At 44.2% G+C, this 26,499-nt stretch overlaps 7 protein-coding genes and 1 non-coding gene across 8 annotated transcripts; 4 read left to right on the top strand and 4 right to left on the bottom strand.

The window, feature by feature from the left end:
- Positions 1 to 7,302: 7,302 nt before the first annotated feature.
- On the bottom strand, positions 7,303 to 8,099 carry mrpl16 (39S ribosomal protein L16, mitochondrial; the record flags this gene model as incomplete). The annotated part of the gene is made up of 3 exons (XM_056213186.1): positions 7,303 to 7,466; positions 7,514 to 7,987; positions 8,045 to 8,099. The coding sequence occupies 3 exons, from the start codon at positions 8,097 to 8,099 to the stop codon at positions 7,303 to 7,305; spliced, it is 693 nt and encodes a 230-aa protein (XP_056073494.1).
- A 313-nt stretch (positions 8,100 to 8,412) lies between these two features.
- rfc1 (DNA replication factor C complex subunit Rfc1) lies at positions 8,413 to 11,911 on the top strand (the record flags this gene model as incomplete). The annotated part of the gene is made up of 4 exons (XM_056213185.1): positions 8,413 to 8,484; positions 8,566 to 8,666; positions 8,716 to 11,517; positions 11,569 to 11,911. The coding sequence occupies 4 exons, from the start codon at positions 8,413 to 8,415 to the stop codon at positions 11,909 to 11,911; spliced, it is 3,318 nt and encodes a 1,105-aa protein (XP_056073493.1).
- Positions 11,912 to 12,506: 595 nt separating this feature from the next.
- N0V89_004399 (uncharacterized protein) lies at positions 12,507 to 13,351 on the top strand (the record flags this gene model as incomplete). Its single annotated transcript, XM_056213184.1, has 2 exons — positions 12,507 to 12,676; positions 13,225 to 13,351. The coding sequence occupies 2 exons, from the start codon at positions 12,507 to 12,509 to the stop codon at positions 13,349 to 13,351; spliced, it is 297 nt and encodes a 98-aa protein (XP_056073492.1).
- A 540-nt stretch (positions 13,352 to 13,891) lies between these two features.
- On the bottom strand, positions 13,892 to 14,032 carry N0V89_004398. The gene has a single exon. It is a non-coding gene; the product is annotated as a tRNA-Asp (tRNA).
- A 601-nt stretch (positions 14,033 to 14,633) lies between these two features.
- MRS6 (Rab proteins geranylgeranyltransferase component A) lies at positions 14,634 to 16,567 on the top strand (the record flags this gene model as incomplete). The annotated part of the gene is made up of 4 exons (XM_056213183.1): positions 14,634 to 14,707; positions 14,766 to 14,884; positions 14,935 to 16,050; positions 16,230 to 16,567. The coding sequence occupies 4 exons, from the start codon at positions 14,634 to 14,636 to the stop codon at positions 16,565 to 16,567; spliced, it is 1,647 nt and encodes a 548-aa protein (XP_056073491.1).
- Positions 16,568 to 17,859: 1,292 nt separating this feature from the next.
- N0V89_004396 (uncharacterized protein) lies at positions 17,860 to 18,778 on the top strand (the record flags this gene model as incomplete). The annotated part of the gene is made up of 2 exons (XM_056213182.1): positions 17,860 to 17,862; positions 18,209 to 18,778. 2 exons carry the CDS (start codon positions 17,860 to 17,862, stop codon positions 18,776 to 18,778), a joined length of 573 nt encoding a protein of 190 aa, XP_056073490.1.
- Positions 18,779 to 21,445: 2,667 nt separating this feature from the next.
- N0V89_004395 (uncharacterized protein) lies at positions 21,446 to 21,959 on the bottom strand (the record flags this gene model as incomplete). The annotated part of the gene is made up of 2 exons (XM_056213181.1): positions 21,446 to 21,549; positions 21,599 to 21,959. 2 exons carry the CDS (start codon positions 21,957 to 21,959, stop codon positions 21,446 to 21,448), a joined length of 465 nt encoding a protein of 154 aa, XP_056073489.1.
- An 800-nt stretch (positions 21,960 to 22,759) lies between these two features.
- On the bottom strand, positions 22,760 to 26,350 carry SMC5 (Structural maintenance of chromosomes protein 5; the record flags this gene model as incomplete). The annotated part of the gene is made up of 6 exons (XM_056213180.1): positions 22,760 to 23,138; positions 23,189 to 23,796; positions 23,853 to 23,980; positions 24,077 to 24,101; positions 24,149 to 25,966; positions 26,018 to 26,350. The coding sequence occupies 6 exons, from the start codon at positions 26,348 to 26,350 to the stop codon at positions 22,760 to 22,762; spliced, it is 3,291 nt and encodes a 1,096-aa protein (XP_056073488.1).
- Positions 26,351 to 26,499: the final 149 nt, after the last annotated feature.

The following is a 26,499-nucleotide window of genomic DNA, read 5'->3' as shown; positions in this document are numbered from 1 at the left end:
GAAGGGTAGGAATAGAAAGAATAATAATAAGGGAATATAGACTACCTAGCTCCTAAGAAAAATAGTTCTTTTTTAGACTAAATCCTAGCCCCTAAGGCCTAAGAAACCCTTAAAGACTTATAGATAGGTAAGGAGACACTATTAGAGAGTTAAATACTATTAATAGTAAGGTATTAATTAAGCTACTAGCTTAGCTTAATAAAATATAGATTAAGGCACTATTAGATTTAGGCGTATTAGAAAACTTTATATCCTAAGAAGTAGTACTATAAGTAGGACTCTAGCTAATACTTAAGGATAAAGCTTATCCTATCTATATTATAAATAGAAGTTAAATACTAAACACGCTATATATTACTTATAAAGTTACTACTATACTTTAGATCTATAAACATAGGGAGATAATTATACTTAATATACTAGATAGATCTAGGTATAATATTATATTAGGATTACTCTAGTTAAGGAAGTATAACCTATATATTAATTAGGGTTTAAGAATGCTATCCTTAGAACGCTGCAAATATGTATTATAAGCTAAGCCTATATAATAATAGAGATTAAAGGCGGATAAGAGTGTTATTAATAATATAAACTCGCAATAGAAAGTTAAAAAATAGAAATTACCCTTAGTAGACACTAGTAGGAACCACTAGGTTATAAAGTATAAGAAGAAGGAAGAAAGTATACCCTTAGAAGTACCTAGAGAGTATAAAGCATAGATATATATATTTATAGAGAAGGAAGGAAAGGTAAACCTACTAGAATATTAACCCTAGGATTATATAATTAACTTAGAAGAAGGGAAAACGCCACCCTTTAGACTACTATATAGTAAAATAGAAGAAAAACTCTAGAAAGAATATAAATTTATTAAGATAAACCTAGTAAAGGGATATATTAGACTATTAAAGTTACTAGTAGTAAGCCCTTTTATATTTATTAAAAAGAAGGATAGATTAGATAGACTATACGTTAACTACTAAGTAATTAATAATATAATAATTAAAAATAGATACCTATTACCTAATATCTTAGAGCTTAGAGATAGACTCTTAAGAGTAAAAGTCTTTATAATAATAGACTTATAAGATAGATACCACCTAATTAGAATAAAAAAAGGTAAAGAATAGAAGATAGTATTTTAATTATGCTATAGACTCTTTAAGTACCTAGTAATACCTTTTAGACTTACTAACACACTAGTAACCTTTTAGGCACTTATTAATAATGTACTTTGTAAATATTTAGACATATTTGTTATTACATATATAGATAATATTCTTATCTTTTCTAAGAATAAATCTAACCATACTAAGTACGTATAGACAGTATTAAAAGCACTAGATAAGGTATATTTAAGAATTAAACTTAAGAAATGCTAATTTAACGTTAAATAACTTAAATTCCTTAGATACGTTATTACTACTAAAGGAATTAAGATAGCACTAAGTAAGATAGAGAGTATTAGAAATTAGCCTATACTAAAAACTATAAAAAATATCTAAGAATTCTTAGAATTCTATAGATTTAATTAATAGTTTATTAAAGATTACGTAAAAGTCACAATACTACTAATAAACCTAACTAGAAAGGACACACCTTTTAAATAGATAAATAAGTGTAGAATAATATTCTAACTCCTTAAAATAGTATATATTATAGAACTAGTTCTTATTTATTTTAGGAGCAACAAACTACTATAATTTAAAACTAATATAAGTGATCTTACACTAGGAGTATACGCAAAATAAGAATAAAATAGTAAATAGCACCTAATAGCCTACTACTTATATAAATTTAATAACGCAGAAATATAATATAACGTATATAATAAAGAACTCTACGCTATTATTAAAGCCTTAAAATACTAGAGAATATACGCTCTTAGCTATTTAACGCTAGAAATCTATATAGATTATAAAAACCTACTTAGGTTTATAATAATAAAAGAACTAATACTATAATAATAAAGATAGTTACAAACCACTAGATAATATAAGTTTAAAATCATCTATATAGTAGGAAAAGAAAACAGATAAGTAGACGCACTTAGTAGATAAAGTAATCTAGTAGAAGAAAAGGTTAAGACCTACTTAGTAATTCTTTATAAAAATAAAAATAGATCTCTTAAACTAATAGTAGAACTTAATTAACTTTTAGTTATAAACTAAGAAGTACTAAAGTAACTACAAACTAAGATTATTAGATAATACTATAATAACCTAATGTACGGACACCTAGGCATTATAAAGACATTAGAATTAATTTAGAGGAACTATACATTTAGAGGAATTAAGAAAGCTATAATAGCATATATATGTAAATATATAGACTACTAGAGAAATAAACATAGCACACACCTTAAGTATAGAGAAATATAACTAATTAGGATACTAATAATACCTTTTAAAGATATTACTATGGACTTTATTATAGGAATACTAGACTTAATTAACCTAGCCACAAAAACCTCATATAACAGCATTTTAGTAATTATATATTAATTTATAAGCTATATTAAATTAATTCTATATCTAAAGAATATAATAGCTAAAGAACTAGCTTACCTCTTTTAAGATAAATAGGTTAGACACTATAGCATTCTAAAGATAATTATTAGCGATAGAGACAAACTCTTTATATTAAACTTCTAGATAATATTTATAGTACTTATTAGAATAGAATAAAAACTATCTATAATATATTATCCACAGATAGATAGGAAAATGGAAAGAATAAATTAAACTATAGAAATATATCTATAAATATACTATAATAAATAAAAAAATAACTAGGTTTTACTATTACCTATAGTATAATTGGCACATAATAATAAAGTATTAATAGCAATAAAGCAAACACCTTACTATACTATATATAGAAAATATCTAAATCTCTTTAACTAACAACTACTAACAAATATCAACGTAAAAGAAGCCACAGATATAGTAGATAATATAAAAAAATATATAATAAACTCTAAAAAACCTTAAGAAAGCTTAATAGCAAAATATTTTATATATAAACTAGAAACAAAAAATAGCACCTTAGCTAAAGAAGGGGATAAAGCATATCTACTTATAAAGAATCTTTATATATAAAAGAAAAAGCATAAAAATTAGATTATATTAAGGTTAGACTATTTTACATTTCTAAATAAGTATTACTAGTAAACTATAGATTAGAATTACTACTAGATATAAAAATATACTTAGTATTCTATATGTTACTATTAGAACTAGTAGACCCTAAGACACTAGTTAAAACTACCTTCTATTATAGAGCTAAAGAAGAAACTAAATTTAAAGTTAAAAGTATTATACACATAAGAACCTATAAAGGAATCTAATAGTACCTTATTAAGTAGAAAGGATACCTAGATAGTAAAAATACTTAGGAACTAAGAAGTAATCTAGATAACTATTAATAAAAGGTTAAGAAATATAAGTAAAACCTTTAGAACCCTATTATATAATAAAGAGTGTAAGGACATACCTAGCTACTAGATATAGGAGGAATATTTTCTTAGAAATTAGAAGAAAGATTATCTATTACTAACTAGATAGAGGGATAAAGCTCTATAGGACTAGTAGGCTAAGTAGGCTAAATAGGATCTTTATCTAACTCTACTAATACTATACTTTCTACTGTAATAACTTTACTAGTATACTTCTTATTCTATAATAACTACTTCTTTAACTAATCCTCTTTTACTTAAGCTATGTATATAGCTTTAAAAGTAGTATCCTACTCCTTTTATGCTTTATTTAATTACACTTCTAACTTCTTCTTCTTAGTAACTAACTATAAGAACTTATTCTAAGTAATAGTAATATTACACTTTAAACCTTACTTCTAACACTTACTACACTTTCCTAAACTAATATAGACCTTATAAACACGGGTATATAACTAATAGAATAAATATTTTAATACTATAATAATGCTGTAGTTTTTAATAGTAAAAATAAGGTTATAGTAACGCTTTATAGAATAATAGTTAGTAGGCATAATTCTTTAGGGCAAAGAATAAGAAGGGGAGGGATAATATTATAAACTAGATAATAGTAGGGAAGTTTAGGCGCTTATAAAGGTAGAAAATGTAATAACTAGGATTATAATAAAATAAAGACACGCTAAGTTACTTAGATAGTAGTTATATAACTTACTTAGCTACTTAGGGTTCCTAAATAACTAAGTAGCTAAGAGTTATTACATAACCTACTTAGTTATTTAGGGCTCCTAAGTAACTAAATAAGATCCCTATATAGGAATATAAGGATAAATCTTTATACTTATATTTAACCTAAGTTTTAATCTATTATTTAGATTTACTTAGGCCTCCCTTATTAACTTATTATACCTTATAAGATACTTCTATATTAATAAGAACCCCTTCTTCCTTCCCTTAGTAAGTCTTGCCCGAGAACTAACCTTAACCTATTTAGGACTAGCTACCCTTTCTAGATTTAATAGTATTATATATAATATTAGGCTCTAATAGCCTAACCTTATACCTAAAGTAAGGATACTAAAGCTTATAGTCCTAGAGAATATATTTATAGATCTTATTAGTAAGTTAAGTGCACTATTACTATATAATATATTACTAACTAGTTATATATATATAGAATATATAAGTAAGTCTCTATAGTAAGGGTCTAAGAATAGAAAGTTTATTACTACTTAGTAGGAGAAGATTAAGAACTTTATTCTAAGTAGGATAATAGGTAAGCCTAGCTTTATAGTATAGGTAATTATATATAAAACTATAAAGCTAAAGTAGCTTATTAATATAGAGAAGCTATTATAGAAATTTATATAAATAAGCGTATAAAGGCTATTAATAATAACGTAGTAGATATAGTTAAGAGTACTAGAGTATATTACTTAGGTTATAAGGTATTAGTAGGTAAGGATAGAAGGTATAGAAGATACTATTAGTCTACTTAAAGAGATTAAGTTACTATTAGTTAGTGCTATGTTAGTATAGAAAAGGTATAAAAGGGAATAAAAAATATATAAAAAGGAATAGAAAAAGATTCTCTCTTATTATAAGTATCCTATATAGTCCTATAGGCCTGGATCTAGGTCTAGACCCGTATTATAAGCTTAATAATACTTTATATACTTACTAGTACCTCTATATAATAATTAGTAATAAAGAGTACTAAATAGAGCTAAAAGATAGACTTACTTATTTAAAGAGGCTATTAAATAGAAAGTAGTATTCTTTACCTTATTATTAAGCTTAATTTAGGTATTCTACATTTTAAGGTAGACTATTAAGATACTAAAGAATAGAATAACTATAGAATAAGCTATTTAGTAAAACTAACTCTTATATAGCTTTTAGGGCTTTTAGATATAGTTTTTATCTATAACTTAAGCCTTTTAATTTACTTTTATAGTAGTATAGAATATCTTATATACTTTATAGGTATTCTAAGCCTTTTATATTAAAACTTACTTACTAAAGGTTAAAATATTCTAAATATATACTATAAGGAGCTTAAGGTAGGCTTTATACTTAAAAGAAATCTAAATAAACTAGTTAGTACTAAATTATACTAAATTATACTAAATTATACTACTTAGGTACTTACTATAAAATATAAGCTATTCTTCTTTAAATAGGCTTTATATATTTTATAGCTATAGCCCTAAAAGACTAATAAGTTCTAATTATTATTATAGGGGTTTATTAAGTATACTAACTAGGTATTAACTATACCCTAACTTTTATAAACTATAATATACCTAATATAAGGCTATTTAGTAAAAGCGCCTTTAAATTAAATATTATTAATATAGTAATCTCTTATAAAGCGCTTTTTAGGAGGTATTATAATAAGTAGTAATAAATTATAATAAATTACTTTAAAATATTATTATTATTATTATTATTATAGCTAGATAAGTATAAAATTAACTTCCCTATTAGTAGTTAGTATTAGAAAATACTAAATTATACTAAATTACGCTAGATTATACTAATATATAAAAGAATTATAGAAAATACTTACTTAAAGTTAGTAGTAGGAAAGTAGAAAATAAAAAAATAAAGATTTTTAGTAGATTTTATTTTTTAGAATATATAAATATTTTAGTATACTAAGGTTTTAGTACTAAAATAAGTAAAAGAAACTAATAAGTTTATATAAAAGGCTATTTAGAGTTAAGTTACTCTAAATTATATTAATATAGGCTAAATAGTACTAGTTAGGCCTATATAAGGGCTCCTTATATCTAAAAAAGCTAAAAAGCTTTTTTAAGGCTAAGAAGCTACCTAAAAGGGGGGTAATATTAAAATCTATAATATATAAGTATTAAATATTCTATTTAGGTACTAACTAGGTCTAGAAGGTAGGGCTTAGTATTTATAAGCTTATTTTAAAGTATAAAGAATAGTAAGCTATTTAAGAGATTTAAATAGTAAATTATCTATTTAATTATTTACTACCTACTTTAGATCTTACTAATATTTACATTACTACGTAACTATAAACCTAATAGTAGGAGATTATAGAGAGTTTAGGTATATAAAAGGCTAAGTAGGTAATAGTAATAGTAATAGTAATAATAAAAGTAATAGTAATAGTAATAATAAAAGTAATAGTAATAGTAATAATAAAAGTAATAGTAATAGTAATAACTAGAAACTTAGTGTTATATTAGTAGTAGAGCTAGATATATTATAATATAAAGTAAACTAGTATCTAGCTATATATTAGTAAGCCTTTAGTAGAGGTCTAGCTCTAATATAAATAAGATTTAAGTGAATAGTAATGCCATATAAAAGAAAAAGGGTGACTAGTAAGTTATAAAGTAAATAAAACGCCGGCCTTAACACCTATTACATTTTAATCTTAGGGCTAGTCCATTACACTTAGACCCTATACAGATAATTATTCCACCTAAGCTAATACACTACCTATCTAGTACATAGTACCCTTAATCGTAACAATTACACTCTCCTTATTAAATTTATCTATGTTTTACCTCACTCCGCCCACTCGGCCAGGTGCCCCTTACACCCTTAGTGAGTAATAATGTTATTAACTGCACTCTGGCCTCTTAGGCACCTAGCCCCTTACAGAACATACATATCCAAAGACGTAACACAAATGGCAAATATTTGGTGTCAAGCTCGTTATTTGAGAGGATGGAGAAGGCTGCGCCGCACGAGACAATCGGTGACACATGGTCAACCGTGTCGGCGTTGAAATGTATTGATTCCGCAACGGCAAATAGCAGAAGGAAGTTGTGTACATTTCATAATACAGAATACATACAGATCTATGAGGGCGAGGCCGATGGTAGGCGGGCAGCCGTCTGCTCTAGAGGTTCAAGAGGAACCTTCCTCCTAGGCCTTTTGAGATCCTCCGCGGTAATGCCGTTAACGCCCACCTTTGTTATGCCCATCTTGGGCGCATCACCCTTCTTCACAAACTCCCACAGCCCTGTTAGGGTCAGTAATGTCTTTTCGCTCAAGCAAGACGGGTCTCACCAGGTAGCTTATTCCCTGCCAATCGAAAAGCATCTCTTACGACCTGCTCGTGCAAATCTCCCTTGATCTCGAAGACGACCTTGCTCACGGCCAACCGCGTCGCCCAATGATCGAAACTACCCTTACCCTTTCCCATTCTGCTTTCGTTGCCGCTCGTGTAGACACCAATGTTGGCCGAGACGCGCTCGTAGAGACGGAACTTCATGCCTCGCAGGCGCTTCTTGATGGTCTCTTCGGCAATGTGAAGCTGGGAGGAGGAGATGCGGCGGTCGTGGTCGCGCATGCGCAAGCCGTAGTCGCCCCATACGACGGTGGTGCCCCGCATGCTACCGCCAGTGGGAACACGACATCGGCCTTTTCGCGATTTGCGGGATTCACCGGCTTTGGGAGCAAGCCAGTTGAGGCGGTGCGGTGTGGAGGAGAATGCGCGGGCGGAGGGTATGCGGACTTTGGGGGTTAGGACGGTCGGGAGCACTGGTCGTATTAGCACACTGGAGCTCTTGAGACACGATGAGGGCAGGTGGTCTCTACGTCGTGTCCGAGATGCCGAGAGGGTCATCCGGCTCAATTGAGCGGCCAGGCTCATGGTGGCTATCCTGGGCGGCGGCATGGTCATCTGTGATGCCGGCAGCAGTCAATCTTGATGGAAGTTCTGGCGTGTGGCTCGTGCGTGGCTTGAGAGGCACGGGCCAAGTAGGCAAGGCCGGGGGCCGCCGCGTAGCGTGACGGCGCGCGACTGCCTGCCCGTCATTGACGCGTTTTGGTGCCTCGTCCTCGTCCTATCAACCAGCCCTCACGCCGTCAACGCACACGCTTTCCACGCCGCACCCTGTTTGCTACCTGTCTTGAGTGTACCTGCTGCATTGGCTTTGTAGCTCTGGTCAATCCAGTGAGGAACGATGCCGGCGGATATCCGCAGTTTTTTTGGCGGCGGAGCACAGGCGAACCAGGGCTCGCAGAAGAAGGACGAGGTGCGTGAATCAGTAACACAATCGAGGCGCACACCAGTTTGGTTGACACTGAGACGTCAAAAGACTGACACATTACGTTAGAAGCCTGCGCCGAAAAAGGCAGCACCGAAGAAGCCCAGTCGTGCCAGCCGTGTGGTCGCCGACGAATCCGACGAGGACGACGACGATGTAGTAGAGGCAAAGTGAGACTGATTGGAACTCATTGCGGAACAACTAACTGAGCATGTGCAGACCCATGAAGATTTCCCCAAAGAAGCCTCCACCGAAGAAAACCAAGAAGGAACCGTCCCCCGAGCTTGAAGAGACAACGACGTCAGAGTTCTTCGCTAGCAAGAACAAGCCCAAGCGTTCGGAACCTTTCAAAAAGAAGCCCGCGGAATCTACACCAAAAACAACACCCGTGAAGGGGAACGGAAAGACGTCCAAGAATTCGACGCCAGTGACAAACAATAGAGGTCCAGGCAGGCCGAGGAAGCGGGTCACCGCGTATGCCGCAAAGAATGACGAAGACGAGTTTCCGGACGACGATCTCGACGAAGCGGACGATATATTCGGAGAAGACTTCAAATCACGAGGCAAAGACGACGACTATGTTGAAGTAGCAGCCAGCGACGGCGATGATCTACCTACTGGTCTTCCACATAGGGGAACGCCGAAGAAGCCTGCGAAGAAACAGAAGACGGTCAAGGATGACGACGATATTGATCCAGAGGATGAGGATGTTGACATGAAGGACGTGGACGCGGAGGACGGCTTCGTCGAACCAGATGAGGATGAACGAGCAACCAAAAGCATGCCGAAGAAGACATCAACTGCGGGGAAGAAACGGAAGACTCCCGAACTCGATGGTGAGGGCGAGCATGACGATGAGGAAGAGGAGGAGATCAAGCCGAAACGCGCTCGTCCGAAGAAGGATACACAAGCCAAGGCGCCTGCAAAGAAGAAGGCCAAGAAGGAAGACGCCGTTGAGAACAAGGACATACAAGCCATCTATGACAGCATACCCCTAGTGCGACCACCGACCCCTCCCCCGAAAGACGAAACAGCAAAGTTCGACTGGAGACAAAAGGCCGGCGGCGGGAACGCAGATGCCGCACCGGCCGGCGGTGATTCAGGGTCCATGCCATCCGGAAGCGAGACTTGTCTCGCTGGTTTGACCTTCGTTTTCACGGGCGTTCTGCAGCGATGGGGCCGAACTGAGGCTCAAGAGCTTGTCAAACGGCATGGCGGGAAGGTTACCGGACAGCCGAGCAAGAACACAAATTACATTGTTCTCGGACAGGACGCGGGGCCAAGCAAATTGCGGAAGATCAAAGAACTGAACATCAAGACTATCGATGAGGACGGACTCACAGCACTCATCGAAAAGCTTACGGCAGCTGGCAATCAGGGTGACTCAAAAGCACAGGTGGCGTTCAAGGAAAAGCAACGCAAAGAGGAAGAGAAGATCAAAGCACAAGCAGCCGAGATGGAAAAGGAAGAGAAAGCCAGGCTGAAAGCTTTGAAGACCGCAGAAACCGCTAGGAATGCCAAGACTTCTTCCGCCGATAGCTTCAGCTCTGGCAAAAGCTCAGAGCCAGCGGTGGACTCAAGATTGTGGACGACGAAGTATGCGCCATCTTCACTCAATCAGATCTGCGGCAATAAAGCTACAGTGGAGAAGTTGCAGAGGTGGTTGCAGAGATTTCCAAAGAGCTTGAAGACCAACTTCAAGCTAGCCGGACCCGATGGCAGCGGGTCCTTCCGTGCAGTCATACTGCACGGTCCTCCTGGCATTGGGAAAACCACGGCGGCGCATCTCGTAGCCAAAATGGAAGGATACGACATCGTTGAAAGCAATGCCAGTGATACTCGCAGTAAAAAGCTTGTGGAGGAGGGCCTGCGCGGCGTTCTGAGTACGAACTCACTCCATGGTTACTTCGCAGGGGACGGCAAGAAGGTCGAGTCGGATAAGAAGAAGATGGTCTTAATCATGGACGAAGTCGATGGTATGTCTGCAGGCGACCGGGGTGGCGTAGGAGCTCTGGCTGCCGTTTGCAAGAAGACGGAGGTCCCCATGATCTTGATATGTAACGACAGAAGGCTGCCGAAGATGAAGCCATTCGACTATGTAACCTTTGATCTGCCATTTCGCCGACCGACAGTCGATCAGATTCGTTCTCGCATCATGACTATTGCATTCCGAGAAGGATTGAAAATGCCTGCGCCGGTCATCAACGCCTTAATCGAGGGCAGCCACGCCGATATTCGACAAGTCGTAAACATGATATCCACAGCCAAACTCGATCAAGAAGCTATGGACTTCAACAAGGGCAAGCAAATGTCCAAAGCATGGCAGAAACACGTCATCCTAAAACCATGGGACATCACGCAGAAAATTCTCGGAGGCGGCATGTTTGCTGCAAGCAGCAACTCTACATTGAACGAGAAAATCGAACTCTACTTCAATGACCACGAGTTCAGTCCCCTAATGCTCCAAGAGAACTATCTTGGTACCAATCCCATCCAGGCATTGCAATACAATGGGCCCGATAAGAAATTGAAGCTGCTGGAACTAGCTTCCGATGCCGCTGATAGCATTAGCGACGGAGACCTTGTCGATCGCATGATCCACGGGTCGCAACAGCACTGGAGTTTAATGCCAACACATGCAGTGTTCAGCTTCGTACGGCCGGCCAGTTTCGTTGCTGGAAGCACAGCTGGTCATCAGACTCGTTTCACGACCTGGCTCGGTAAAAATAGTTCTCAAGGAAAGCTCACGCGCCAGGTCAAGGAAATACAGGCTCATATGCGTTTACGTTCTTCTGGTGATCGACACGAGGTCCGACAACAGTATGTTCCTGTCCTCTGGCAGCAGCTCGTTAAGCGGCTCGAGGATGAAGGGAAAGAGGCTGTCCCGGAGATCATCGAACTCATGGACAGCTACTTCCTGACAAAGGATGACTTCGATGCGATCGTGGAGCTGGGCGTAGGTCCCATGGTACAAGAGAAGGTCAAGATCGCTTCTCAAGACAAAGCAACCTTCACCAGACTGTAAGCATATTCCTCCACTTTTATCTTGAGACTGACTAATACGATGCACAGTTACAACCAGCAATCCCATCCGCTGCCCTTCATGAAAGCCTCGAACGTCGTTGCGCCTAAAAAAGCGAGCAAGGAAAAACCCGATCTTGAAGAAGCGATCGAAGAATCCGACGAGGAGGAAGTTGTCAATGAGATCAAGGAAGAAGACGAGGACGTCGATATATCCAAAGACAAGTACGTCAAGCAGCCTAAGAAGAAAGCTGCAAAGAAGACTGCGGCGACAAAATCTCGTGGCAAGAAACGCGCTGCGGAGGATGACGACGATGGTGAGAGTGAAGAAGGTGTCAAGCCTCAGGGCAGAGGCAAAGCCAAGGGTGCTGCGAGCAAGGCGAAAAAGAAGTGAGCTCACTTATAAGGGATACTGAAGCCGTGTCGCCATGTAGACGTCTCTTGATGAACAGAGAGTGGCGAATCGTAAAGGTTGTTTACATGGGCTTACCATCTCACATGACCTAGTTGGTCCGATGAACAGGCAAGGTTTCGTGAACATCTTCGGAGCAGGGCGTCGTGGCTGGATAACGTGTAAGTCTTAGAACCCAGATTAGTAAAGAAGAGTATCCCAAGAGTTTTCCTATGAATGGAATATGGAAGTTCGGGTTCAATTCATATTGCTAGGCTGTGAGGTCATGTCATCGTATGAGGACTCTGCAGAGTAGAGAGCGGCCAACAATTGCACGTGAATCTTTCCCGACGGAAAAGCATCTCATTGGCCCGATATCGCGCCTTCCGCAAGTGGGATGCTCTCTGAACACCTCAAGCTGCATTGCGCTGAGATTCCTGTCGTGCTACCACTACTTGTGCAGATTGTTCAGAGCACTTCAGCCGCCCTGTCACATATATTTGCCCCGCTCCTGGCCGCTGCTTCCAATACTGGTCCCAGGAGCAGGTCGGATTCTCAGACAAAGAGCTAGTGCCAGCATCAAGATCGATTTCACGATATGAGCGGCCAAAGGCATGATCCTGTTGCGTCGGCGAAAGCGCAAGAAGCTACGCACAAGTTTGGTTTTCGTAATGCTACTATCGCCGATATTCCCGCACTGCAGAAGATGATTGGGGAGTCGTTGAGGGCGCTGGGCAAAAGTTATTACACGCAGGCGGAGCTTGACGGGTCGATTGGGTATTTGTTTGGACCCGACACGCTGCTACTGCATGTGAGTGCTTCCTGCTTGACCATGCTCAGATGTCATTCGGTCTGTGTATGTGTTGATAGAGAGAGGGAAAGGAAGATAGAAGGTGCATGGAACGAAGAGCACTAACGCTCATCTCATAGGACCACACTTACTTCGTACTCCATCCTCTAGAATTTCCCGATGTTATTAGCGCTTGCGGGGGGTGGTCCTTCCGCCGCACGTTATACGGCGCCGACACTGCTCCCAACAGGCTGCCTGAAGCGCGCGATCCCAAAGTTGAGCGCGCGAGTATCAGGGCTATTTTTACGCATCCGGACTGGGCAAGACGAGGCCTCGGGACCATGATGATGCGGTATTGTGAGGGCAAGGCGAGGGAGGGCGGGTTTACGGGACTGGAAATGGGAGCAACGCTGAGTGGCGTAGCGCTGTATGAGCGGTGTGGATATACGAGGAGCGGAAAGATAGACGTTGTGAGGTAAGTCATTGCAGGGAACGATTGAGAGATTTCTCTTCTAATGTCAGGGAGGTGTCCGAATGGTGAGGGCATTCAGATCGTGCACATGCTCAAAGATCTACCTGGCTTGAGTGACGCGTCAAGAGAGTTGAGCGGAGACGAGAAGCTAACGAACAAGGTCGAGAGCGTGGAGGCTTAGGGCAGAGCCACTGCGGGTCGTTTGCAAGATGGCGAAATTTCTCTAGATATAGACCGGTCTGTTATTTCAGGGGTTTATCGGCTGTATCAGTGCTGGATTACCGCTCGAACTTCCTCCCAAGTCCAGTAGACCTACCAAGATGCGCTCTAACGACAATGCGCCCGTACAATCCTTCAGATAGTCGGGGTATGCATGGAAGAATCTAGCCAGACAATCACCGCCCAACCGGCAGCGTGGATGAGGACTATTGATTTAGTCCACGGGAAGATCTCACCCATTCTCATACTCAAAACTCAAGGTATGCATACTTTGAATAGCTTATTATATGCGTGTAATCCCGAGCCTGGTTCTGCAATGACGGGTAGGTTGATGCAGAAGGAACCTACCATCTATAAGAGGCAGCGACCAAGGAGCGTCTGGCAGGCGCACTCAGGCGCCCCCGAGCCGAAAATCACAAACTTAGTTCCTTACATCCGGAGGTCGACTCCTCCACGCGCATGCACGATTCGAACCAACTGCCAAAAAGAAACAAAGGATGCACTCTCCCTCGGGGAATCGAACCTATTGCGGAGTTAGAGACAGATGTTGAGAGTGCCCAAGACGCTGTTTACGTACCCCGGTCTCCCGCGCTCGTTACCTTGCGATGACAAGCGGAAATCATGACCACTAGACCAAGGAAGATTTGATTATTGTGTCAGTCACGCGTGCGTGTAAATCTATATCGGCTGAGCGCAGCGGTCGTCGCGGACACGGGCTAGCCACGCAAGACTGCTGATTCTGTGGAGCCGATGGTTGCTCACTCGGCGGCTAAGATGCTCCAGCTGTGGCATGCACACGTGTGGTCCCATAACAAAGTCACAACCCGAAAATCACGCAGACGGCGACTGCGCGGAAGAAGACAAGATTACCGCACACGTACGGGCCTTGGATTGCATGATGCACACGCGATATTCCTTCTGTCGGGTGTCACAGCTAATCAAGTCACAATGTATCGCCACATTCGAGCCGCTAATTCAGGTGAAATCCATAGCGGTAGATACCGGACGAAGAGATCTCTTCTCCACGCATGTCCAGAGACAATGAAGCCTCGGTGCCTTGCGAACAGTCCCACACATCAAGAACTGTTTCTCAGCGAGCGCGTTGTCAAGGAAAGCTCGGTTCACGCGCTGCAGATTTTCAAGTGTCGCATGCTTAGTCATTTCACGCTAAAGAGCGCTTGGCGGCCACCCAGCTGCCAAACTTTTGCCGCGCGCTGTCACTCTTTTCTTTCCCATGATCCACCATGGACACTCTTGACAACACCCACTGGGACGTCGTGATCGCAGGCACCGGCCTGCAGCAGTCCCTGCTCGCCCTGTAAGCCTTATGCACTTGCCACTGTTGTTCCGCAATCTGACTGACGCAGCACTTGAAGAGCATTGTCTCGCTCGGACAAGAAAATACTCCATGTCGATCAGAATCCCTATTACAGCGGCTCTGCAGCCGCCTTTAGCATACCAGAAGCTGAAGAGTGGGTAGCAAAAGTCAATCATGGTAATATTTGCCCACCCGTCTTCACCTGATCGATTCTAACGCCGGCCTAGGCGTTTTCCACGCGGCCTTCGCTGAGGCATCCATCCACGAGCCAGAGCCCTCTGAGTCGGATTCAGCCGCGCTATCGCGAAAACCCGGGAGGCAATACAACCTGGCGCTCGCCCCTGAGATCATATACTCCGGTTCAGCGTTCAGGCGTTACCTAGTCACCTCGCAGGCCCACCATCAGGTTGCGTTTCTTCCTGTCGGTAGTTGGTGGGTGCACTCTGCAGATGGCACGAATGGGAAGGAGACTGGTAGCCTTGAGAAGGTACCCAATACACGAGAAGACCTGTTTGGAAACAATACCCTTGACTTCCCGGCTAAGCGTAAGCTCGTCAAGATCCTTCGCTTCATTCTGGATTACGAAAATGATGATGAGAAGGTCAAGTGGGAACAGTACCGAGCGTCACCTTTTTCCGACTTCCTCTCAGCCGTCTTCAAAGCCCCAGCCGTCTTGTCTACACCCCTACTTGCTCTCACTATGTCAACAAAGAGCCTTGAAAGTGTGACCACCGAATACGCTTTGCCTAGGATCGCCCGGCACTTAAGGTCAATCGGCACATTGGGCAAGTTCAGCGCGCTCATCCCCAAGTATGGTGGTTTGGACGAGTTTTGCCAGGTCGCCTGTCGTGCGTGCGCCGTTGGAGGCGGAGTGTACGTCTTGGGAAACGGTCTCTCCACCTCGAGTGGCTTTGTGTCGACCGTACAGATTCCCGTCGAAAGCCCGTCGGACACAGAAAAGGACTTGGCAAACTCCAATCCGGTCAGCAGAGACGGCTCAGCAGTGCGCCAGAACATGACTGCAATGACAAATCATGTATCCAGTGTAAGGCTCCATCTGAAAGATGGTGAAGCTATCACTGCGCGTTGGGTGGTGGCCGAAAGCGCACGAGACCAGGCAGAAGGCTCTCTTTGCAAGTCAGTCAGCATTGTGTCTTCAGCCCTATCGAAACTATTCCCGCCTGTTATGGTGGAAGAGAGACCGTTTCAACCAGGGTCTGCCATTCTAATCTTCCCCTCGGGCTCTTTGTCCTTGCCAGATGAGTTGGATGGGCATCAAGGTATTCCTCCTGTCCACGTTCATATCCACTCCAGCGAGTCAGGAGAATGCCCCGCCGGTCAGTGTGAGTATATCTCTGCCTGCTCTTCCATCCAAGCCATTCTGATGATTGATTTTTTGAATACTTATCTACATTGTCCGAATTACATTGACGATAGATATCCTCTGACAACCTGATCTTGGCAATGCTTTCAGCTCTCATCGACGTCTCGAGGTCGTTCAACAGAAGCTGACAATCCATAGGTGTACTGTACGCATCCACGAGCTTGAGCGGCAAGCGAGGCTTCGAGCTTCTCAGCCATGCAACATCTCTCCTGCTATCTAGTGTTGATGTTTCGCCATCGCCGAGGATCATCTGGTCCATGCAGTACGAACAGCGTGCGATGCCTTCCATGGAGCCGTTACCATTGCTAGATGGTGCGGAAACTCACTTTCTCGGTCTACCTCCTTTACCACTAGATCTCGTCGTTGACGATGTCGTGTTCGACCGTGTACGAGCAATATGGCAGACAATCACGAACGAAGAACCTGAGCAATTCTTAGTGTTTAAGGATAGGGAAGCCGAGGATGACGACTTGTGAGCGAGCGGCTACTGTCGCATGATACGAAGACAACGATGGAAATGATTTTAGTGACTTTATCCTTATGATACCCAGAATAGTTGTAAAGCATCTTGCGTTTCCCAGGCTTACTGTGCATTCTTTCATGAACACCCTCAAGCCGATCGTGGTCGGCCCACTATGCTCGTTACTCTTCGTTCTTCCGTCTCGTTTTGTCGCCTAAGCGTACTTTATTTAGATGATTGGCCGCATATGACTGCGAGAAGTGGCGACACTGGCTACGGCTTAGCACGAAGCGCTGTTAATACCGTCAGATGAACACCGACTGTTCGAGTGTACCTCGCAACAATTAGCGCCGAAATACCGCTACAACCGGATCTCTACCATGCTTGGAGTCACCCCTGAGGACTCTTTTAGGGGCGCCGATTCGTCGACACCTGGTGATAGAAATTCTGGCCGACGAAGACGGCAAGGAAAAGGGCCACGTCAATGGGTACGCAATGCTCCATACGTTTTGATCAACTAATCTCAGCGCTATACGAGAACGGCCGTTGAAGCAGACACTCGTCTAGCATCTGGCAGCGTTCACGACGGCGATGTAGCACAAATATCACCAATGTCGAACATATTCCTATCAGTTGCATCGCGCACTCGCGCAATTGCAGATAAGCCAAGTCTCCCCTATGGGTGGACCAATGATCTTCAAGCTTCTGTCCTGCATCGCGAACAACGGCTCCACTAGTCGCCCAACTCCTAAAAGGGCAATTATTAACAACACCAGAGACCAGGGAGTACTACGCATTAACAACGAGAATAACCACAACAAGTTTGCGGATATAGGCACCTTTTCACATAATAGGGTCTCCAACTAAATCCAACCCTATGAGAAGCGTCTCAATTTCATCAATAGCAAATTGAAGGAGAGTAATATCCTACGCAATGGTCATAAAGAAAGTTATAAGAACGTCGAAGCGGCTCCAGGTCTGTGAAGACGGGTTGGTTTCACTAAAGCAGGGTGTTGAAACAAAGGCTAGCACTCAGGAAGTATCCAACCAGTTGACGCACGCACTGATAAAGCACTCCAACATATCATCTATCGAGTTAAGAGAGGCTCGGAAGACCATATCCCAAGACATCAAAAGCATATCTAACACCCAAATACAATCAATCTTTGAACAAGTCTTTGGGACCAATTCTTCGGGTACGAAGCCTAATCAGAGTCAGCAGTCGTTGTGCACACAGGTGGACACATTGACATTTGACCTCAAGAAGCTTAAGAAACAGCACGCAACATATAGCCCTTCTCTCCACAAATGGTCAAGTCTCTGGGAAGAATGGTCATCAAAGGCTAAAAGGTCACCGTCATGGAAACGAGCTTGAAAGAGTTCAAGCACAGTACTCATAGAAGTCCCTTATACACTGCTTCCACCCTTACAAATCTACAAGGACAGGTCACGGCTTTGCAGATTAGGCAAGACAATGAGAGGGAGGTCTCAGAAAAGCAGGACAAGCAGTTGGAGACTATGCAGCAGAACCTAAACAAGAAGAACCAACAGATTAAGACGCTAGAAAAGCATCAAGACCTCAAGGGGAAGGATTCAGAAGAGAAAGAAAAGAGGATCAAAACTCTCAAAAAATAATAAGAAGCAGGCACATAAGTAGATCGAAGCCCTACAGGCGAAGTGCAAAGAAACCAAGATATGCGCTCATGGTCTTACAGAGAAGCTTGAGGCCTCTATATTAGAGGTCATAAACTCTCAGGCGGAGTTACGCAAGGAGCTCAATAAAGCCCAGAAAGAAATCAACCAACAGGGGTTAAAGGCTAAGGGGCTAGAACAAGGTTTCGCGGTGTTGCAAGGAGATTTGGATAGACTTCAAGACAGTAGCAGACATCTCAAGGGGAAGGTCAACAACTCAGAAGCAGAGACGAATGCCTTCAAGGAGAACAACATAACAATCAACCAGCAAAGATTTGAAAATCTTACGAAGGGCTTCGAGGACTACCAAAACCAAACAAGCGCCCATATCACCAATATCAGACAGGAGATTCAGGAGCAGGGTCCCAACATCGCAAAGCTCGATCAAAAGCTTACAAGCCTAGCGAGAGTGACATACGAGCTACAGGACGCTCAGAGTGCGCTAAAGGAAAGGTTAAAGGACATCATCAAAGAAGAAATTCAGTACGTGCAAATCGCGGATGTCAGCCTGCAACATCAAGTCGATGCGTTATAAGAAAGCTATGACAAACTAAATAACAGGTTTGATTCTAGGACGCAGGAGAATGAAATCACAAGAACACACAACGATCAGAGGGTTGAGGTAACAAGACGAACAAGGTGGACGTATATATAAGGAGTGACATCGGTAGGGAGCTTTTTAAAGAGCTCAATAGGAGAAACCATGCCTACGTGCACAGAAGCGGCCTCTGCGATGAGGCGGCAACAGCTTCAGCTTCGCAATCAATGGGCCCAGCAGCACACCCACCTATAGTTCGGATTCAATACCTGCCAAAGAGTCCACATACTAACCTTCAAGCCGCCTCTACCATGCCCTTAACCCGCATGCCTCTACCTGGACCAAGGATACCTACATCTCACCAGACATACCATTCAAATCAGCAGATGGACAGCTCATCTCAGCAATCTGCGCCTCATCCAGATGCCCTGCAACCAGCTCTTACCCCGACAGATGGACGCCGCTAGACACTTTCCTATCCACTGATATCTTGAGGCCAGCGGCAGGCTTCTGAACGTTTCAACAGTTGGATTAGCGACTAGACACTAGATGATGGGATAGTGCCAGTGATCTTACATCCTATGGAGACGTCTTGTTTAGGGAGATAAGACCTTATGTAATTATTAGCGATCCGGGCGACTCTCCAAGAGCCATGTTAACCCATGCCTAGATGTAGTTCAGAACAGTCTTCGCCTAAGCCGGGCCGGATTTCGACTGTTGAGGGCAGCGTTTGTCAGTCATTTCCAAAGAGTGCACCTTAATGACTGCTCCTGCTTATTTCTATCGCCTTTATTTGTCGGCGGCCGAGCGGCCCACATTTACTTCGTTTGCTACAATTTCCCTCACCGTTGCCAACGGCGACGACAATCTCTCACTGTCTCTGTCTGCAACCGATGACAGCCGGTGCTTATTAAACCTTCTATCTCCCAACTTCTTTTCTCCCACACTCTCCATCTTCACGGTCTGTACAACCACATTCCCTACCAACGTCTCAAAAGTCGATCCCAGTCTCGTCAAGCTATGAGGCTTCTCGCAATTGCCCTCGGAGCGTTGCTTGCTCTCGCGGCCGCCGTGCCAGCAACCGTGAGTAGGCGATTCTCCAGTCTATAATGCGTCATTAAATACGGTGCAGGTGGCCGAAACTAACCCTCTGTTCGCTCGCGAGGATGGTCCAAACAATGACTGCTTCCCCGAGTACCCTGCCACCTCTACTATTACTTCAACAGCTCCACCGACTTCCACACCAGCCCCACCACCACAATGTGACGCAAGGTGCATCATGTACCATTGCTGCTACCCATGGGGCGAGTGTTACTGTCGAGCGGAGGCGCTTGCCGAGTTTGAGCAATTCCACTCTCAACTCGGCAACTCTACCACCACTTCCAGTCCTCCTACAAGTACGTCCCCGTCGCCACCCCCTCCAGGCTGCGATCCTAGATGCAACAAATACCACTGCTGTAACAGCTTTCACGGATGCAATTGCATGGCCGAGACGCTCGACGAGCTTGACCGAGCCGAGAAGGAGGGCACCGTTCTGTCCATCGACGACGCCAACGGCAAGATTAATCCCATGGAAGTTGACCTGGGATCTGAAGCAAACGCCGATTACACTTGTCCGTATCCTTGCGGTCCTTTCGGCTCGAAGTGCTGGTAAGTCCCCTGGGGACAAAGTGGAAGTGTCTGACTGAGAGAACCCCTCTTCTTTGTGTCAGTCTTTTGTTTGCTTAGCTGAGAAACGAGCGAAAGTACCATCCCCACTTCTTGGAAACATACACTGACTTGGTACCTTCGGGTTTCGCAGTTGGTTCGGATCGCCCCCGCATGGTACCATGTGCATCTGCCCCAAAGGCATGTTTCCTTCGCTTGATAAGCAGAACGAGGCGGCTGTTGAAGAACGTAGCATGCTTAGTAAGCGTTGCTCAACCAAGTGCCGGGAGCTGAGGGACGGTCTGAGGGATTGCAAGAAGGCCTGCAAGTTCGGAGATCCGGCATGTGAATCTGCCTGCGAGACGAAGACATGCGGGAAGCCGGGGATTGAGAACTGCAATTTCCCGAAATGTGGCAATTAAGTCGCGTCTCGCATGGTGCCGAGGTCGAGGACATATAAGTGAGGTGTCTCATAGGACCTCGGCATAACACGATCAGGAAATGGAAGAGACGAGCGGTGGTACTACATTATATGATGTTTCACTATCAGTGCCTACAACACATAGGTACCTGATAGCATAAAAGCATTTCACTCATATTTGACCGTCGCCTCTATGTGATCCCTATGAAGCAGCTCCACGTTTTATTTCGCGATTTAGCTTCTAATTCCACCCACGTTTGCAATCATCAGCCCAACAATGTCAGCATTGACCAGGCAGCAAACATCTCTGCGCCACGATTCGCAACTCCTTTTGATTACTCAAATCAATGTTGTTGATGCGGTGCAACTTGCACCGCATGCCATCCAGGGGCTTTCCCGTCAGACAAGTGAGATAACTCGTATGCGAGCCCGGATCGTCGCAGCTGATAGACACGTTGCCGTACATTTGCCTGCAGTGCTCCAATCAGAATACAAACGGGGGTGATGTGCGGCTAGAACGAGGCCTAGCAGCGCTCTTGCGAGCCAGGTCTGCGCTCATTTTATCGTGGCAGAGTGACTTGGAAGGGCGTGTGTACTCACGGTTTATTCACGTTGGAGGCGAGATCAAATCTCCACATCTTCAGACTGAACGGCATATCGACCTGCTTCTCTCCCAGGGCTTCCACGATTGTCCCGTTCCCTGTATCAATAATCAGCATTGCACCACCGCCTTTACCAAGCCCACTTACACTTCTCCACCCCAAAATACACACTAACCATCCCCGTACCTTTCCCCTCGTCCTCGGCCTCCCCCTTCTGTTCCCGACAAGCCACAAACGTCCCTGGCAAACTTGCATGTTCCCAGCCAAGCTCGCACGTCGCGATCCAGCTGCCGTGCGGTGCTGTCGCATCCGGTATCGAGACGTCAAAAGAGAGCGTGGTATTGAAGATGGCGGAGACGGGCCAGGGCATGTGTGGGGGGCCGAAGCCTGGGTATTCTGTCATGTAATGGTAGTCGAGGCGGGTGATGGTCCATGTTTGGGTGTCGTTGTCGGAGGAGGGGGATGAGACGGCGAGGGGTAGGAGGGATAGTAGCGGTGGAATCTGCATGATTGAGAGTGTGATAGCGAAGAATAGAGAGACAACGAAGGCGTGGATGGAGGCCAGCAAAGAATTCAAAGGCCTGATAGTCTCCTGGTAACGGTAAAACTGACAGGCGAACCTTGTGGGTAACACCCAGAGCATGGCCCGTCGCATCACTCCACAACCGTTCGTTTCTGCTGTGTTGATTCCCAACATAAAGGATCGGCGCGCAACCCGAATAGATCTCTCATCAAGGCAGGAGAGGTTCGCCACATTGCGCTAAACGGCAACTTTGTGAACAACTACCAGCGGTTGTACCCGTTGCCGTCGTGATATATTCCACGGTAAAGAAGTCGCTTAGCAAGCCGCTCTCCACCGTCGTATGTATTGGCGCTATCCCGCTTTCTGGTATGAGTCTTGTCCAGCAACGTTTTATGCGACAACGACACGCTCAAACGTGATGTCGATGCGGTCATATACGACACTGAATGTGATATGCTACATGCTTATCTTATCAGTACGGACATTCGAAGCGCAGTACTACAGGAGACACGAGCATAATGGTCACAGCTGCTAGCTCACGAGATAGGTAGATACTCCCAGTTTCGATAGGATAAGAATACGTTGGTATCGTAGAACTGTGACATTGGTACATTAACCCAGAATATAAGCCATATCTGTGGGATGGAAAGATGATTCCAATGCCATGTAGAACCCAAATGCCCAGCGCTAACATGTCCACGATCGCCCGTGTGCGCCGTGTCGCCCACCTTTGCGAGAAAGGTGTCCCGAACCCAAATGCCCTTTTGTGTGATATTGAATCCTGCTTAAGAAGCAGCTACTCCCTTCCGCACCCGCATCGCCAAGTCAGCCAGGCTCCGGAAGTCAAGGTTCGTGCGCTGATCAGGCATGTACTCGCCACTCGCAATGCAATGAACCTTCATTTTGGGATGGAATTTCAAGTCGTTGAGCAGCTTCGGTGTAACAAGGAAGTACTGGCTCGTGCGCTCCCGACAAGCAATGTCGACCATACGCTCGTGTACCATGCGTTCATTGCGCGGATCCATACCCTGGTTGATCTCGTCCACTACGCGGAAAGGCGAACGCGCAAGGCCCTGGAGTGCCATGAGGTAGAAGATAGTCGATACAGCGCGTTCGCCACCGGACTGACGATGGGAATCAAGAATGGCCAGCGGCTCTCCTTCCCTGCAAATACATTAGCAAAACAATAGATCACGCTATACAAGATGACCCACCGGAAGCTGACTTCGATTTGGATGGCCCATTTGTCGAAATCATCGTCTTTCTTCACGGAAACTAGTCCGGCGCACCCAATCTGTTCGAAGTTGTGAGCGAAGCCGTCACTAATAGTTGATACTATCGTGTCCAGTTCAGGCTCCCACTGCTCGCGGATGTCTGTAATCCTAGTTCGGTTATACTCCAGCTTATCTGCAGCATCTGCAAGGGTTCGTTCGACTTTCTGGATGTCTCGCTTCCGATCTTCATAAGCCTTGATGGCCTGCGGATTCCCATCAGCCATCAATTCGAGACGGGAGTTAATGGCCGAGATTTCGTTCTCCAACTCCTCCATAGACAGGGTTCTGTACTCTTGGATAAGCGCTCCTTCTCCCTCCGACGCGCTACTAAGCATGCGTTTTACGCTCTCCGATATCTGCCGAGCTTCTGCCTTTTTGGAATTGTGATCGGTCTTGAACTTCTCAATTGCGTCCCTCTGCCGCTGGATTGCCTCAAGAATTTCACGATTGTCGTTCTTGAAGCCATCGACCTCGGAGTTGGCCTCAATCATACGAATTTCGGCTTCAAGGAATGATTCATGTAAGGCACGCAGCTGCGTCACCTCTTTCTGGTACAGGATGAGCATCACAGGCTTCTTGGCTTTGACGACCGGGGTTCACTTACAGCGTACGAAAGAGTGTCGCGTGCCACTGCCAGTGCCACACTCTCCTGTCTTGTCTGGATCTCTTTGATGCGACTGTTTGTGTCGCGGCTTAAGCTCCTGGTTTCTTTCAAATCGGTTTCTTTCGCAGCTGGTCAAAGTCAGCATCAAGTCGCTTCAAATTTGATGTCTAGCTTGCCTATCTTTCGCGGCAGTGCCTCCCACGCTGCGTGAGCTTTCTTCATACGATCCTGTTCGGCGTGGATTTCGGCCTACTGACGGTTAGAACCCACGTTAGAAGACAGTGAGAGTAGATTACCCTCTCAGCTTCAGCTTCGCCTTGATCCTGCTTGGCTGCATCATAATCTTTCTTTTTGGTTACGTGAAGACCCTTTCTCAAGACAGCCTCACGCTGAAGACCCTTGATCGCATCGTCCACTTGCTGCATTTCCATGGTGGCGACAGGCTGACCAGTGAAATTCTGTGCTTTCCTGATTGAATTGACGCTGGTGGATGAGATCCCGTACTCGCGACGCCGGGTAATGCTATAGAGCTCATTTCCACCAATCCATCTTTGAAGCTTTTCACTCCCCTCTATAGCATTGTACTGTTCAGTGGTGATCGGCCGGGAAGCAAACGCGGTCGCATGGATCTTAGCATTATCGCATAACATCGCTAGTACGGCGTCGGGTCCTTCAATAAAGTCGCTTATCCACCCCTCAAAACCGAAATTCGCAAGCTCTTCGGGTGTGAGAGGGGACTGATAAGAAGAACGCGGTAGAGGAACTGTGCGGATGGTAATATGGTGCAAGCCTAGCCCACCTGCATCCTTCCTGCCTACAAGTTTGTCCTGGACTTTTTGAGCGTCCTCTTTGTTTGTGCATGTGATGGCTGTCAAATCTCCAAGACGCAGCAGAGTCTCAATAGCGTCAGCGTTTTTCGGATCAGGCACTGAGCATTCGACAACTGGGGGCCCGTAGACCTCGTCTCTCAAAGAGAGCGTGCCTACATTCGCTTTGAGCCAAGTCCATGCTTTATGAGTATCCATGGATAGTCTCGATAAAAGACTGTCCTGCTGGCCGCTTCGCGAATTGAGGTGCGCCTTTTCCTGTTCCTTGGACCGCAATGCTTCTGTATCTCGAATGGCGTCTTCGCGTATTCTTCTTAGCTCATCTAGAAGCATAGCCACTTTTCGATCGGCCGCAGACTTTCGAGCGCGAACACCTGCATTGCGTGAGACAAAGGAGGCTGGGTCGTAATCCACGGTGTTGCTCTCCGCTTGTTGTCTCAGATTGGTGATTTCATTCTCTAGCCGCGTGATGTCTTGCCTCCGCTTCTTCTCAGCTTGCTTCTCAGCATCGATTTCGGTTGCAAGGTGACCCAAGGTTTGCTGATCGTCATCGATCTTCTTCGCAAACCTTTCCACAGCGCCTTTTTTAACTTCGAAGTTGTGTTTGCGCCTTATTTTGATCTGTTCGATCAGAAGCCTATCATTCTCCATTTCCGCCTCGGCACGGTGAACAGGCTCGGCTTCGTCCTCGTATCTGCGCAATTCGATTCGAGCGTTACGTTCTTCTTCCTTTATCTGATCAATCTCGGCTCTGAGTTCTGTCCATCTAATAATGGGACGGCACTGTTCAAGGACTCTCGATTTAGTCAGAAGCTCCTGACGTTGGTTATACCGTTCGACATCTTCTCGCGTAGCGTTTTGCTTGGATTGCAAGGTTTTCAAATGCTGCTGTTGATCTTGCTGCTGGGCTTCAAGAACCTTTTCGTCGGTCCGCAGCTTTTTAAGCTCGTCGTGCCACTGTACCATTTGACCAGACGCTGCAGCACGCAATGTCTCACCAAGCATCTCGATGGAATCCATTTTAGCAAATTCTACCACACGGTCCTGGGGTAAAAATTGACAGAGATTGTTGATCTGTATGGAGAAAGCTTCTGCCAGGGCCCTGACCTCCTTCTGCGATTTATGGACGTCATTGATGTAGAACATTGTCTTATTACCGTCCCTTTGAATCCTTCGACGTATAGTGGGGTTTTTCTGGTTGCTAGAGCCAGCTAGCTCAATTTCAATCTCTGCCTCGGTGTAGCCATGCTTCACGAATTCGCCGATCTCTTTGGCTCTACCAAGATACTATAGAAATCAGCTAGACCAATAAAAACCAAAAAAAAAAAACGTAGTTACCTGTGCAGACCATCCCAGACCTAGACAGATGGCACAGACCAACGTACTCTTGCCTGTTCCATTTGGGCCAATGATCATATTGAGGCTGGGACCCAGATGGAACTCGGCGTAGGTATAGGTGACAAAATTGGTAAGCTTGACTCGCACCAAAGATCCAGGCTGGTGAACATCTTCGTTAGGGTAGCTGTCATTGCGGCTGATTGAGGGATCGTCGGACGCGTCGCGGATGGAGCGCGCGCGTTTGTTGGCCGAGCTGTAAGGGACGTCCGACTGTTGCTCGTCGTCGCTCTCAACTACAGTCGAACGTTTCCGCTTCTCCAAAAGTCCTGGCATTCTGATGCGACAGACCTCAAGTGAGGAGGGCGGCGTTGCGTTGGTGTTTGATGCTGTTGAGTAATGAGCGTTGACAGCTCGACGCACAGACCCATGCACGTGACACCGCGTTTAGCGCAGGAGCCGCACAGGGCTATCGATGCACAGTT

Source organism: Didymosphaeria variabile (genome assembly GCF_027946475.1).
Source record: "Didymosphaeria variabile strain IMI 356815 chromosome Unknown scaffold_3, whole genome shotgun sequence".
In the NCBI taxonomy this organism is placed as follows: domain Eukaryota; kingdom Fungi; phylum Ascomycota; class Dothideomycetes; order Pleosporales; family Didymosphaeriaceae; genus Didymosphaeria; species Didymosphaeria variabile.
This window is presented reverse-complemented; position numbering and strand designations above follow the sequence as displayed.